The 15,740-nt window shown below is 40.1% G+C and overlaps 1 protein-coding gene and 1 pseudogene across 1 annotated transcript; both read right to left on the bottom strand.

Moving 5' to 3' along the window:
* Window positions 1–208: 208 nt before the first annotated feature.
* Window positions 209–1,133, bottom strand: LOC108423565 (leukotriene B4 receptor 1-like). The gene has a single exon (XM_017690958.2). The coding sequence runs from the start codon at window positions 1,131–1,133 to the stop codon at window positions 243–245; it is 891 nt and encodes a 296-aa protein (XP_017546447.1). The 3' UTR covers window positions 209–242.
* Window positions 1,134–8,327: 7,194 nt separating this feature from the next.
* On the bottom strand, window positions 8,328–9,167 carry LOC119261865 (annotated as a pseudogene).
* Window positions 9,168–15,740: the final 6,573 nt, after the last annotated feature.

The raw sequence follows: 15,740 nt of genomic DNA, 5'->3' as shown, positions 1-15,740 counted from the left end.
TCTATTTTTTACAGTCTATCTTAATAATGACAAATACTTGAAATATTGCCTTAGTATCTCAAAAGAGTTTCTGATTTTATTGAGTCACTATTCTGATTTTCTCACAGTTATGAGGAAGTAAGTCATTTAGAGATATTTAGTCAATATTTCAAGAAAGTAAGAAACAAAGAAGGAAAAAAAACAGCTTTTTTCTCCTCTACCTGGCAGGAATGAGCTTCCATAATTTTGTAATGCATAAGAGTTTAAGTGTTCTCTATCACAGGATTGGTGCGTTGCTGCCCTCTAAGAGAGAAAGTATAGAGACAAGGGTTCACACAGCTGTTCAGGAATGCCAGAACTCTGGCCACTTTACCAACAAGTTCTACTGATTCCAACAGATTTTCATTCTTCAGAAACACTGCAGTGATAATCGAGATGTTGGCGATGGGAACCAGGATATAGAAGACGAAGAATGACACGACGATTCTCGTCACCAGCTTTGTCATTCTGTTACTGCTAAAGAAAGGTGACTGATTGACCCCTCGGTGAAGACGATAGTAGAAGAAAACCAGCAAGAAGAAACACATCCCAAATTGTAGCATTTCCAGGATTAAAGTGACTACTTTTTCTGTATCATTCCTAAAGTGTTGGTAACAGTACAGGAATCCGTATTGATCACATCCTACATCACGCTGAACAGGAGCGTATAATGCCAAGAGTCCACTCAGGATCCATATTCCACACAAAAGTCCGTTCTCTCCTCTGGTCCCGAGTTTAGCACATTTTTGAGGATGGAGCACCTGCATGTACCTCTGAACACTCATCAGAGTCACACACAATGCACTACAGTAGACACACCAGTATTCAATGTAGGAGATGATCTTGCACACAACAGAGCCGAAGATCCAGTCATGCAGAAGAGCCCAGATCCATATTGGCAGGGGAAGGAGAATCAGCAGATCCGACATCGCCAGAGTCAGCATTATTCTAAGAGTGAAGCTGTTCTCCTTCAAGCGTCGGACAAGAATCCCCAGCACTGATAGATTGCCAGGGACCCCCAGCACAAAGCACAGTCCCATTATAGCACTGTTGGCTATGCATACTGGGAAGATATCAGTGAGCTGGGAACTACTGGAGCAGTTATCCTGCTGCATGATTGAGGGTCAGAAACTGATGCGGCAGCTGGTAGCTGAGCTAAAGACAACTAAAGTGCATAATCATAGCGTTCAGGGCGATGCTATAATTCTCTCCAGGTTTGCATATGCAAAAGAGAGACCTGCACTAAACATCACTCCACTAATATTTAACCATGTGCGCTAAACAGGTGTTGGAAGACAGAACTAATGAAGTTTTCATCAGCTTCACAGAAAGCACCTACAAATGCTTTCTTTAGCAGGGGTGGAGCAAAACACAGGCAGGTGCAGGCAGAACTAATATAAGTTTGTTTTGTATACTTCAGTTTTTTGAGTGACAAGATTCATAAAACTCTGCAGCAGCGCACCTTCATGCAACATGTGTAGCATGGTAAATATGAGCTATTCATAAAGTCACAGTGGCAGTAATTACAGCATCTGTGTTTTAAAATGGAGGATGAATGCTGCATGTTATCTTATGTTATTGCCTCTACACCTAGAAAAAAGCATTAAATGGTTATTTCTCACATTTCAGGATGAAAAAAAGCCTACCAACAATTAGAGTTTTGGCCTAGCACAGGGCTCAGTAACTCGTGCCTCTTTTACTGCCCTGTTACGGCTCCCCAGCAAAATGAGATTTGTAGATGAAAAGAAAATTATCCTCCTGCAGTGAAATAAAGCTCTGCTGATTGTTCTAACACAGTTTTAACAGTAAACCATCATAAACGCTGGAGTTAATGTGTAACTGCTAATTCACCCTTTAACCCTGAAGGTTGCCACGCACACAGCTGGTCACACAGCAACAGAAAAGTTTCCTGCCAGAGATGCGGGAAAAGCAGTTATAGCTGAGCTAAAGCTTAAAGCTGTGAGCTTGTTACCTGCTTCAAAACGGTGCCACGGTGCAACATGTAGGCAACATGATGGTGATTTTTTTTGATCTTGTGATTTACACAAAAAGCTCAGTAACCAAAAAAAAACTTGTGTTGAAAAAGAATTACTTACACGCCCTGAAAACACTCATTTGGCAGGAGACTGTGGCTGCAGAATGTGGTAATGAGGCCAGAAGCACATGCTGCTTGACCTTGTAAAACAACATAAAAGTCTGTGTTAAATTGTGCCCCATGTTAGGTTGGGCCCCACGCTCCCCTACATTCACTCATCACATGACTGTGTTTTAGTGACAGCTACTATGAACTGCTTAGGTGAGCCTCTGTTAGCTTGATCCTAGCGATGCTGACTATGCTAGCAGTGCTTATTGCCTGAAGAAAGGCCTAATTGCAAAGCTTTCCATTGTGTGACATGCAGTTATATCTGGGTCTCAGTGTAAAAAGAATGAGCCTTCATGAAATGACATGATGCTTTATAAAAGACAGAAATAGATGAATTTAAATAAATTACAAATATAACCAATTAAGAGAAGAAAAAAATAAAAATAAAAATGTAAATGAAACAACAAAATCAGTAAAACAAAAATAATGAAATGGAAACATTTTAAAAGTATAAGATCAAGTGGTAAAATGAATAACATGTTAATGAAAAGCTCATTTAAACAAGTGGGTCTTAACCTTCCTCTTAAATATTAGGAAGGCAGTCCATCAGTCCATCAGGAAGGCAGTTCCAAAGATTAGGACCATGATGGGAGAAGGCCACCTTGCCAAATGGCCGGTACAGCCAGCATGTTCCTGTGTGGCTGATCTGAGGGTTCTTGAGGGGACATATGTACCTAATAACCATGTCACTAAGGTATTGTGGTGCATGACCATGAAGATCAATCAGTTAAAGAATCTTACAGTCAATTCTAAATGATACTGTTAGCCAGTGAAGCTGTTTGATGACAGAAGTGAAATGATTCCACTTTTTTGTGCATGTCAGGATTCTTGCTGCAGCATTTTGCTCCCTCTGCAAGCAGAAAACAAAGCTCTTTAGTAGATCAGAGAGAAGAGCACTGTGTGAAGACGCAAAAGTGTGTATAAGTTTCTCATTATCAACCAATAAGAGCATGTTACCCACCATGGAAATATATGTTAATAGATTTATGAGGGTCATAAACTAAGGATATATACACAACTGTGTGTCCTTCACACATTGGTGGAAGAAAATAACATTATTCTGATCAATGGTAGCCTATGCAGATTGAACAGTGCTGGTCCAAGAATGGAACCTTGTGGCACTCCACATGACAGAGGGTGATGCTTGGATGAAGAATTTCTGAGTGCAACATAATATTCATGACCACACAAGTAAGACTGGAACCACTTCAATGCAGAACCAGCAAGAGACGAAGCCAATCTCATATGCGGTTAAGCAACATCTTGTGGTTGACTGTGTCAAAGACCACTTAAAGATGTAAGAGAACCAATATAGATAGGTTACCAGCATCCTGACTAACTTTGAGATCATTTACAACTTTATCAGTGCTGGTTCTGTGCTGTCATGAGCCCAAAAACAGACTGAAATGTCTCATTGTTTAAATGGTTAGAATTGAGAGTCACTAATTTGACTAGTCACCACCTTTTCAATAATCTTACCCGGGAAAGGAATCTTTGAAATTGGCCTGTAATTATCAAGAGTAGAAGGGTCAAGTTTGCTCTTTTTAAGAAGTGGCTTAATAACAGCAGTATTAAGAGTCTGGGGATAAATGAATTCCTGAAATGACTGATTAACAATTTCCAGAATGTCCATAGAGAATAGGTTGAATACTTGTTAAAAAAAACATTTTGTGGGCAGAGGATCAACAGGGCAGTTAGTAGTCTTCAGATGTGAAATCACTTCAGTAAGTGTTTCATGACTGATATGTACCTATCAGTCATGTTACTTCCGGCCCCATTATGCACCATGTGGTCCATGGGTGGGTGACAGCCATTAGCAATTTCCTAATACAACATATTTAACTTTCCAAAGGAGTCAGCAAACTCTTCCCATTTATCATTAGAGAGTTCTACTGCGGCTTGAGCAGAACGGTTAACCAGTCTATCAGCTGTGGAGAAAAGAAATTTAGGATTGCCTTTAGGTTAATGAAGCTAGAAAGATAAGATGACCATGCCACCTTAATTTCATTGTTTAACAGTTTTAGGAGATTTTTGTAGATGTCATAATGGGCAGGTAACTTAGTCTGCCTCCCTTTCCTTTCTGCTTTCCTGAATTCTCTCTTTAACCAAACTACATTGGTTAAGTTCCTCCATGGGCTTTAGAAATACAAGGCACAGAGTTTTTAGCAGGCCAGTGAAATTTTCAACTAGGCTGTCACAGGTAGGCTAATGTTTTGCTGTTAAAAGCTAAAACTAGTTGCAATAAAATGAATTCAAACATAATTAGAATGTGCCAAATTACTCTGCACTTGTCTGGACTTGTTTGCTGTGCCGCTCCATTAAAAACAGATCAAAACATGGCCTTCAGGTATATTGGTGAATCAGCTGAGTGTCTGTGTGCGTGTGTGTTTGATGTGTTGCATGTATGATCAACATGTTTGGAAACATTGTAGAAGAGAGAATTTAGTCCTCACTGGCTTCTCACTGGGAACATGTGGCGGTTCAGGTGCTATTTGTTTCAGAACTGTGTCATTTTATGAATCCATAACGTCAAATTTAAATGAGATAATAGCACAGACACACCTCACATCACACAACCAGTAACTCTCGATTATGAGTCAGCAGACGTATTACCACCACACTATGTCCAGTCAGTCCCTTACTTCTTGGTCGCCTCTTCCCTACAAGATCTGACCAAAGAGGGACAGCCCATAAGGCAGCATAAGGGCTTGATATATATATATTTTTTTTATCATTTCATTTTTGTAACTTCAATTGACTTTAGTCTTGTTTCTTTTTTAGTGCGCGATTGAGCTAATTACATTTAAAGCATATGGCTGACGCTCTTATCCGGAGTGACTTCCAAGTTGATCATTTTTACACAGGTAGGCGAAGGTAGTGTTAGGAGTCTTGCCCAAGGACTCTTTTTGTTATAGTGTAGGGTGCTTGCCCTGGTGGGGGATTGAACTCCAGTCTATAGCGTAGAAGGCAGAGGTTTAACCACTATACTACTCCAACATAATTAACAACAGGGACTTTTTTTACCCATCATTACAAAATGTGGAAATGAAAACATTTTAGACTATTAACTGACTTAGACTTTAGACTAAAATCCTTTTGCTTTGAGTGACCCGATACCTTATTATCTTTGGTTCTACTTCATTCCAAAGGTATTTGATGGGGTTGAGGTCAGGGTTTTGTGTGGGCCAGTCAAGTTATTTCATGTCGTTTCACGCCAAACTCACCCAGCCATGCCTTTATGGACCTTGCTCTGTGCACTCGGGGCACAGCCAGGTTGGAACAGGAAGGGGCTGTCCCCAAACTGTTCTCACAAAGTTGGAAGCATAGAATTGTCCAAAATGTCTTGGTCTGCTGAAGCATTAAGCTTTCCCTTCACTGGAATCAAGGAGCCTAGGCCAGCCCCTCTATTATCCCTCCTTCACCAGACTTTACAGTTGGCAGTTTCACTTCCTGCTCTAAAACACAGGGATGTGGCTAAAACAAGGCTCCGTGCTTTGGTAGTGACATGAAAATGTGAGACATTTTTGAAGAAAGTTTTTTTTTAATATATTAAATATTTAACTAATAAATCTAACTCTTTCAACTTCACTATAAAAGAAATCATATCTTCTTCTTCTTTCGGTTGCTCCCTTTAGGGGTTGCCACAGCAGATCATCTGCCTCCATCTTGCCCTATCCACTGCCTCCTCTACTTTTACACCAACCATCTCCATGTCCACCTTCACTACATCCATAAACCTTCTCTGAGGTCTACCTCTTCTCCTTCTGCCCGGCAGGTCCATCTCCAACATTCTTTGACCAATAGATCCACTATTCCTCCTCAACACATGTCCAAACCATCTCACCCTGGCCTCTCTGGCTTTATCTCCAAACTGCTCCACCTTCACCGTCCCTCTGATCTGCTCATTTCTAATCTTGTCCATCCTTGTCACTCCCAACGAAAATCTCAGCATCTTCATCTCCACCACCTCCAGCTCAGCCTCCTGTCTTTTAGACAGAGCCACAGTCTCCAAACCATACATCATAGCAGGACGCACTACTGTCTTGTAAACCTTCCCTTTCACTCTTGCTACTATCCTTCTGTCACACATCAGCCCTGACACCCATCTCCACCCACTCCATCCTGCCTGCACCCTCTTCTTCACCTCTTTTCTACACTGTCCATTGCTCTGGATGGTTGACCCAAGATATTTGAAGTCATCCACCTTTACGACCTCTACTCCTTGCATCTTCACCTTTCCACCTGCCTCCCTCTCATTCACACACATGTATTCTGTCTTGTCTCTACTGACCTTCATTCCTCATAGGTTTTTTCCTTCTCCTGTAAAGTGATCATTTTAGAGATAGGAGGTTTTCTTCCGACAGCAGCGATATATATATATAGTGTGGGTTTATTAGTCTGTCTTGTCTTGCTTTACGATTATGGATTTGCCTTCAGTATATTTGAAAAATCTGTGAAAAGTCAGCTTTGGTAGTATAGCTTTTGCAGTGTGGTAAACCTCATCATCAGCTAATCTCACATACACATATTTTCTAAAGCACTTATCATTCTGGGTCACAATACTGTCATCAGATAAACACACATACTTTCAATAAAGACAGGCGTATCAAAGGGGATTCATTTCATTAGTGGTTTAGCTTAGTTCATTTGACTGAATAAACCATGTGCAGTAAAATCATCCTACGAAAGGTCTGTAGCAGCTTTAGAACAAAAACAGAATTTTAGCTGACATGCTAAAAGCTGGTCTTTGCTGAGTCATCCAAATCATCACTCACTTCAAATGGGTATTGACATAATGGATTAATTGCTTTTACCACATCAGCTCAAGCCTTAAGACCAGCAGGCACAGATAATAAGCCTTTTCATGCTTCTCTGTTTTGCCATGAATCATTTGTGGTCATCTAAGGCATACTGAAGGCCTCGCTGTCAGTGTCTACTGTTTTCTCTCATCCACAAAACTAATCTTTTATGCCTTGTGGTAACAGGTTTAACCCCATTAACCCATGTGTTCTTTGTGTGCTTTGTCCTTTTTTGCTCACATTTTATCAGCTGCTGTGGTGAATCAACATTAACAACTCAGAGTTTAAAAGAAGTATCTCAGCATTTTCAGGGAAACTATCATTCTTAAAGCTAGTGTATGTAACTTTGGGGAATTTGGAAACTGCACTGGTGGAAATGTGTACTTGAACACAACATGTGGAACTGCCAGTTGTGCTTCAAACCCCTTCCAGAGCAAAGGAATCTGATCATTGTGAGTGCTCTGAAAGAGTATTCAAAGAGAACTTAGTCAAAACTTGGTGAAGGACGTATCTTCTGGGAATGTAAATGAATTATTTACTATTGTCATCATATCTTCATCAGTATAATGTTGATTTTGCTTTTGTGACCCAAACATCAAGCCTGTTTAAGTGACATTAATTCACAAAGACGCATGAAATTGTCTTCAAAATCTGACACGATGCCTGTGACTTTTAAATTACTATTCCAGGCTTTACAGGGCGACCCATAGCAGTGCACAGCCACCATATTTTGGCATGTCTTTATTTCTCTTAATTCAGTAATGCTACTTTTTCCCATTTTAACCCAGAAAATCTTACATAGTGCAGTTTTAATTGTGATGATATTTTGATTTGATTGTAATGTTATGGATATTGAAGGTTAACTGAAGGTAGACACACACACACACACACACACACACACACCCAGTGGTCATTGGGCAGGAGGCAGCAAACACCCTGGAAAGGTCGCCAGTCCATTACAGGGCAGATAACTGAAGATATCTTAAAATAAATGTAATGCATCTTGATGTATGACAATCTAACCATGCAATATGATGTATGTCATTATATGTCACCCCACTGCTGTGCTCCCTTCACTGGCTTCCTGTAGCTGCACACATCAGATTTAAAACCCTAATGCTGTAAATGTAAAAATGTAAATGTCATGTTGCAAGATTCCTACTTATGTCCTGCTTGAATATTGCTGTAGTATTGCTGTTTGTAAATCTTAATGTTTCAACTTCAACCACCTGCCCCTCTAAGGGCCTCTGCATGGCCCTGATCAAAGTAAAAGTCAGTAAGAAAAATGTGTATTTTATTGTATTTAGTTTAAACAGAACAAGCAGTGTAGCCCAGGTGTAACACACTTATGCTGAAATGTACAATGTCTATGAGAGGAAGTATTCACACATCATTTTACAGTGCTTGATTTGGGAGCTCTCCATCACAGGACTGCTATGTTGCTGCCCTCTACGAGAGAATGTGTAGAGAAAAGGGTTCACACAGCTGTTCAGAAATGCTCAAGCTCGGGCCATTGTGCCAGAAAGGTCTGCCTTTTTGGACAGATTTTGATTTCTGAGTAACACTGCAATGATAAATAAGACGTTGGCAGTGGGAATGAGAATAATGAAGGTGAGGAATGCCACGACAATTCTCGTCACCAGTTTTGTCATTCTGTTACTGCTAAAGACAGGTGACTCATTAACCCCTCTGTAAAGAGAGCAGTAGAAGAAAACAAGAAGAAAGTGGCCACAAAAAGCAATACTTCAAAGACTAAAGTGTCCTAAAGTGTTGGTAGCAGTAGTGGAATCCATACTGGTCACATCCTACGTCACGCTGAACAGGAGCATATGAAGCCAACACTCCACTCAGGATCCATATTCCACACAAAAGGCTCATCTGTCCTCTGGCTCCAAGTTTAGTCCATTTGTGATGATGTAGCACCTGCATGTACCTCTGAACGCTCATCAGAGTCACACACAGTGCACTACAGTAGTCCAGATCCACATCGGCAGGGGAAGGAGATTCAGCAGATCTGATATTGCCAGGCTCAGCGTCAGTGTAATAGTGAAGCTGTTCTCCTTCAAGCGTCAGACGAGGGTTCTCAACACTGACAGATTACCAGGAACCTCCAGCACAAAGGACAGTCCCATAACAACACTGCTGGCTATGCACACAGGAAAGGCATCGTTAAACTGGGAACTAATGAAACAGTTGATCTGCTTCATGGTTTAAGATTAGAAGCTGTGTGCCGTCAAAGTTACAGGATGAAAATATACAGAGGCAGGGTTCCTGAGCTTATGTGTTCAGTCACAGCATTCAGTGCTATAATTCCACACAGGTCTGCATACAGAAAACATTGGTGGTTCAACAAAGTTTTTGCATATGTAAATCTGTATTCTCAAAATGTAAATGGTAAGTATAAATAAAACATGTTTACAAGTAGACATCTTTACAGTGCATTTATCAATGATTTCATTTTTTTTACTTTGGCCAGAGTGGCCCTTTAAGACAGGCCAAACTTCTAGACTGTAAACCATAAACATACTGTTCTTTGACTCTTGCCTGGTTTGTTTCCTCTATATAAATTTGTATATGCAAAAGTGATGCTGACCTGGCAAAACAGCAGAAGTACAATGGCCACTACAGATGGCACAATCAAAGAGAAAATCAAGTGGAAAATTCAAAATATGTTTTTTTTTCTTTCTTCCCACAACACAAAACTGAGCACAACTTTAGCAAATAAAAATATCTGCTTTTCTAGATTTGGCACAAATGTGGTGTCATTTGGAAGTTTAATAGTATTTTCATACAGAATTTCTCTGACTGAGATTTTAGTCTTAGTTGGCATTGGGAGTGTGAACTTGCTAGCATGGGTTATGAATGGATATGGTTATCCAAATATACAGTTGTCCAAGCTCACCTGAGGATTCATTTACTTAATGAAGTATTTGTGTAAATTTGTGTTTTATTATATAAAATTTGTGAGCATGCGAACAGCAGAGATTGTTTCCCATCACTTCCAGTAACTTGAATGTATATGAAGAAAAAGTCCAAAGCCTTCCAAGCATGTTCTACATCACTGTTTTCCATCTCCAGTCTTAGAAGCGACCCCTTCTCCACATTTCTATACTGCAACACATTTGAGTCATTCCATGAAAAGAAATTGTTTAAATTTAAATAGTTTTTATTCTTACATTTTTGGCAATATTCACATAAATGCCATATAATGACTGCTGAAAAAGTGATGCTGAATGGTTTAAGTTTGATCACAGAGAGCGCGGCAGCCAGTGTTGCATGAAGCATTTTATCTATGAACAACTGAAAATGAGTAATAAAGGTGAAGAGTGAACTAAATACTGAAAATAATATTATATTTAGAACTTTTACTGTTAAAAATATATTTTCTGCTTTTTCTACTTCTTGTTTGAATTTTTACATTACATCTTAAATGAAACAACAGTTAGCCACATTGTGGTGCCTCATTTAAGGTGGAGCAGGAAAAACTGAACAAGAAGCTGTGAATGAGAAGCTGAGGTCAGCCTGGTAAAAAGTCAAATGTTAACAGACATTTTGCAAGAAACTATTCCACTTTTGCGGAAAGTTTCCTGCCTAAGATGCGAGAAAAGCAGCTATAGCTGAGCTAAAGCAGAGCAAAGTATGTCTAGGTTTTCATTTATATTAGATTTTTTTAGCCTATACTAGTAAACTAGCACATTCTGAAACATTTTTACCGCCACGATGGTGAAACATTACTTTATAACATCACTATAAAGTGGACATATGTGTTGTGGCTCCCAAGGTGGTTTGATTTTTTTAAAAACTTGACAAAATGGCTCTTCTTAACATTTGAGTTGCCAATCCCTGGTCTAGATGGACAATAAAGGTTAAGTGATTTAGCCAATAGCCCAGCCTCAGGTCAGTCACAACTAGGAGCCTGGTACTACCAACCCTCCTGTCACTCTGATACCATATTCCTCCAAGCACCTCACTGGAAACACCAGTATGCTTATGTGACCAGGGACCCTCGGTATACTACTGGTCACTCTGTATTCCATCTGGACACTGGTGGGCAGTGTGTTGTTGCAGCAGCTGAGATACTTCAAAGTTGTGGTTAGATGCTGGTGTGGTCACTGGTAGTGCAGATGTACCTGCAGAAGTGAGAGTTTAAGACGAAGACATCAGCAGTGAAGAATCCAAATACTAACTGAACCACGGGACCAGTCTGATGTCTGGAGAAGTGAAGTTTATTCGTTTGCACGCAGGTACCAGACACCTAGCCAGCCCATCAGACACTGGGCTGATACAGTTTTATAGCAGGACTGATGCCAAGATTAGGCTCAGCCTATAACATGACAAGACATGACCATGTAGGGATAAACAAGAATAGACAGAAGAATGTTCTAAAAACAGTTACAGTACAGAACACACAATACTGAATATAATGACATAACAACACTAAACACTTTACAGAGCAGTACATTTCTACATTACCCCTTAGAGCCTACTCTGAAATGTATGTTCTCACAGTGTAATCAATCTATCCTTTCCTCTTATGGAGAAATGTGGCCAGAATTTCCCCCTTTCTATACATCCTAAAGATGGATCTCTTTCCCTTCAGTTCACACACAGGCAAATTGGGTAAATTAAATGTTTTCATGTTTATAAGGAACACCTATGCTGGTGTAGTTTAGTCCTTAAACACAAAGTAATTTGAGGCAAGCATAAATAACAATAGCTACAATTTTTATAGCTATGAACTATAAAGTTGTAATTAGTATTGCCAACTCGTATACTGCCGGCCAACAATCCAGGAGCTATCAGCATTTGGATTATAATAGGTGGCTCTATTTGACTTCAGACATCGACCAGTCATCATCACTTATACCATCTACCATCATTTGCTATTATTCTCATGGTTTTAGAAACGAACTGATCTGTCCATAAAGCTTGTGCAGAGATATTAAACCTTGGAATCACATAATAGCAATAATGCATGACAAACAAACAACCATCACCTCCTAAGGTACCTGATCCTCCATCATGCCTGCAAAAGCTATTGTCAGAATGCTCATGAAAACTACAGATTTCATCATTCTTTATTCCCTTTTTGCTATAAAAAGTCCTTTATCACACAGCTTGTTGCAGTGGTAGCCGTCTTCTCTTCCAGAACAGAGGGAGCACGCAATTATGTGTCCAAACAGCTTGCAGGGCAGAGTCAAGAGACCTAGATAGGCATTGATGTCAGTTCTTCGACCACAAATCAGGAACCCGTTTCATGTCCTGTTTCTTCGTCACTGTCTCAGGTCTGCTCTGGCATGTTCTAAAATAAAACACAGACACAGCAGCAGTATCGTGTTCTTATTACACAAACCATGTCATAAGCCCTTGTGTAAAGCTTTGCTTTAACAGGGGTCCTGGCCTCTGGTGGGAGTGAGGGAGGCCTAGCCACAAAGGGGAATTAGGAAAATCTTCACTCCCATGTCTAAGCCATTCTCCCTCAGGGTCGCGGGGGGTGCTGGAGCCTATCCCAGCAGTCATCAGGCAGAAGGCAGGATACACCCTGGACAGGTCACCAGTCCATCGCAGGGCAGACAGACACAGACAGTCACTCACACCCAGGGACAATTTAGCATGTCCAGTTGACCTGACTGCATGTCATTGGACTGTGGGAGGAAACTGGAGAACCCAGATGAAACTCATGCAGACACAAGGAGAACATGCAAACTCCACACAGAGAGGACCCTGGTCACCTGGCCGAGGAATCGAACCCAGGCCCTCCTCACTGTGAGGTGACAGCGCTACTCACCACACCACCGCGGCGCCATAATAAGACTTTCGCTTTTAAAATATTTTTAGTAAGAACACAGGTTATCCCACAATTTACCTATAGCTATTTCTACATATTGCTTTGTGACAGCCCACCCTGTGTGTCGTCTGTCGTCATACTGGACCATCAGCGTTTACCCCAACATCAGCATTTGGCAAAGGCGTTTTCCATACATACTTTGCACAGAGCAAGAAACCAGCGTTTTACAGTCATCATCAGCTGAATCATTTTCCAACTGCACCAAATGACTGCAAATAACATTTACAGGTACCCTTTTTGATAACTAAATTAGGGCCAGTTAAAGCTACTCCACCTTTGTGCTGTCTCTGAAACGATCTTGTCCTGTAAGAGCAAAGAGGAAACTCAGTGTGGACATTTCAGTGAGAACATGATCCATAAAATAGGAGCAACAGCTAAAACCACACGAATAGTTTGCCTGGGTTGCTCTCAGGCAGGTGACATTCCAAGCATAACCATGTCTATTTTAGCAGAGTAATAAAACATAGACCTCTCTTTGTCACCTTGAGGTTGAGTTAAACAGCCAGACACAAACCATAGTGATGCTGAAACACACCGTGTGAACAGTAGTTCCATGTTCGCTAGACCTAGGGCACTGCATACTGCACGTTTAAGAGAATGAAAACTCACTGCTGATCATCAGTAAAACTCGGATTTTCTGTTTTAGCTAGATCGTACACTGGTTAAGCAGATTTTTGCATAAACCTCAATTCAAGGTTGTCAGTAATTGCATAACCCCACAAAAAGACTGCAGCTGTGCTAACATATCAGGTCATAAAATAACACATACTGTGGCACAAAAGTCAGGAAAAATTGATTCCCGAGCCTGTAAGACCAGCTGTCCAAAATAGTGAACAGAGGATTGATTAAGCTTTTTTCTTCTAAGGCTTAGTGTCCTAACAAAGGTAGATATTCTAACAAATCTAGCAAGTCATGTTTAGGTTCCTCTGCATTTTAGGGAGCTATCAAAAGTCTGTCTATATATAGGTGAGGGACTTGGTCAGGAAACAACACCCTTGGCCACAACTTGTAAGAGATTTGCACCAATTTAGGCATAAAACTATAAGACCTTGCCCCATGAACTGATTGACACCTAGTGCCACCATGAAACCATAAAACTTGCACAGACCCCAGTACAGGGCAGAAGCCAGCGCTACTTTGGGCTTTTAAACACAACTTCAGTTGTATTTGAAACTCAACCCTAATCTTACCAGGGAGTTAATCCCAGTCACTGGGGTTGTTCCAGACTTATTTTAAACTATCAACTTTTCCTTACGTTTTTACTTCCACAGGCCTATTTTGCCTTGGATGCAGCATTCATTAAGACATGCTCTATGAGTTTGCTCTCTACTGGTTTGCCAGAATGACATATTTAGCTTCTCATCTAGGGACCATATTTTAACTGAATGAACAGGCACTTTCTTTTGGTAGTATTTGTCCAAACTAGCCGAGTCTATATGTTTGTATAACTGTTCTTCCACGCTGACAATGAAAACATTATCAGACCAATCAGGTGCCACCCTCCCACCCCTCCGTGTCGTACACTTTCCTCCTGCCATGGGCTTACTGCAACACTACCATGGTCTTCCCCTCTGTTTCGTCAACAAAAGGAGGATAACCTATTGGTTTCAGGGTTTGCTTCGAAATGGGCACTCACCTACAGCATAGAGATGAGATGTCCAGTCCGGATAATGGCACCATTTGAAGAATCCAAACCCTAAATTAACCAGCGGACCAGTCTGATGTCTGGATAAATGGTTTATTTTTTTGCCTGCAGGTACCAGACACCTAGCCCATCAATCACTGGGCTAATGCAGTTTTCTTAGCAGGACCGATACCAAGATTAGGCTCAGCCTATACGTGACAAGTGACAGGTGAGAAAGACAAACAAGAATAGACAGAAGAATATTCTAAATACAGTCACAGCACAAACATTACAGAGAAGTACATTTCTACAGCAGAGATATTGTTGTGTTTTATGTGGAATTATTCACATTTGTTTCCTTATTTGTTTCTGAATTTACATATGCAAAAGTGATGATATCTTGGAAATAAGGCCAACCAGGTAAACAAAATGAATTACAATGGTTAGTTCCTGTACGAGTTCTGATGAATGATAGAATCAAAAGAGAAAAAAGTGCGTATGTGAGGAAGTTGAAAAATCAAAGAAAAATCAACAACAGAGCTGTGGTAATGTGTGTCATTGCAGGCTGCACTGATAGACACTCAGAAAGCATATCTGTTCGTTTGTTTCAATGTTTTACATTGAACATAAAATATATACACATATTCAAACAGAATTTCTTTGTTTTTTCCAGTTATACATTATATGATAACATATTGTATATAAGTTGTACACAAAACTTAGGGCACCCCTGGCCAAATGACGCTTTGTTGATTTTTTGGGGGGAAAAAGGGGCAGCAAACTATTTCATTAGTTTTTTCTACAAAACTGATAAACTTTAGATGTTTGATTTTTATTTTAGTTAACAGCTCAAAATTGAAATTTTCCAAGCAGGTCTGATAGGTCTCATTTGAGATGGATGTAGGAGACAAAACACACTTTTAGACAAAACATGAAAAGAAAACCACTTCACCTTTCATGTGTTCACTAATGGTTGAATTTAGCATGTCATACAGACAACACAGCAGCCTTAACACAGCATCGAAGTAAGAAGTAAGAAAAATCTCTTATGTTATCAGACTTTTAGACAAACATGAAAAGAAAACCACCTTTCATGCTGTAGCAGGACAAAGCCACTGAAAGCACCAGATTTCCCACTTAATTCATTTCAAGTAAGGGTTTAATTGTGGTCCAGGGATCAGACAAACATTTGTATTAACCAATTACACCCACAGAGCCAAATAATAGTTTTAATAAAAGGGTTATTTATAGATAGAAGTACATAAGCACTAAATGATGGATTACAAAAGGTGTATAGAGACTAAATAT

The sequence above is a fragment of the Pygocentrus nattereri genome, chromosome 20, assembly GCF_015220715.1.
Source record: "Pygocentrus nattereri isolate fPygNat1 chromosome 20, fPygNat1.pri, whole genome shotgun sequence".
NCBI lineage: Eukaryota > Metazoa > Chordata > Actinopteri > Characiformes > Serrasalmidae > Pygocentrus > Pygocentrus nattereri.
The sequence above is the reverse complement of the archived record's forward strand: the minus strand, read 5'-3'. Positions and strand labels throughout refer to the sequence as shown.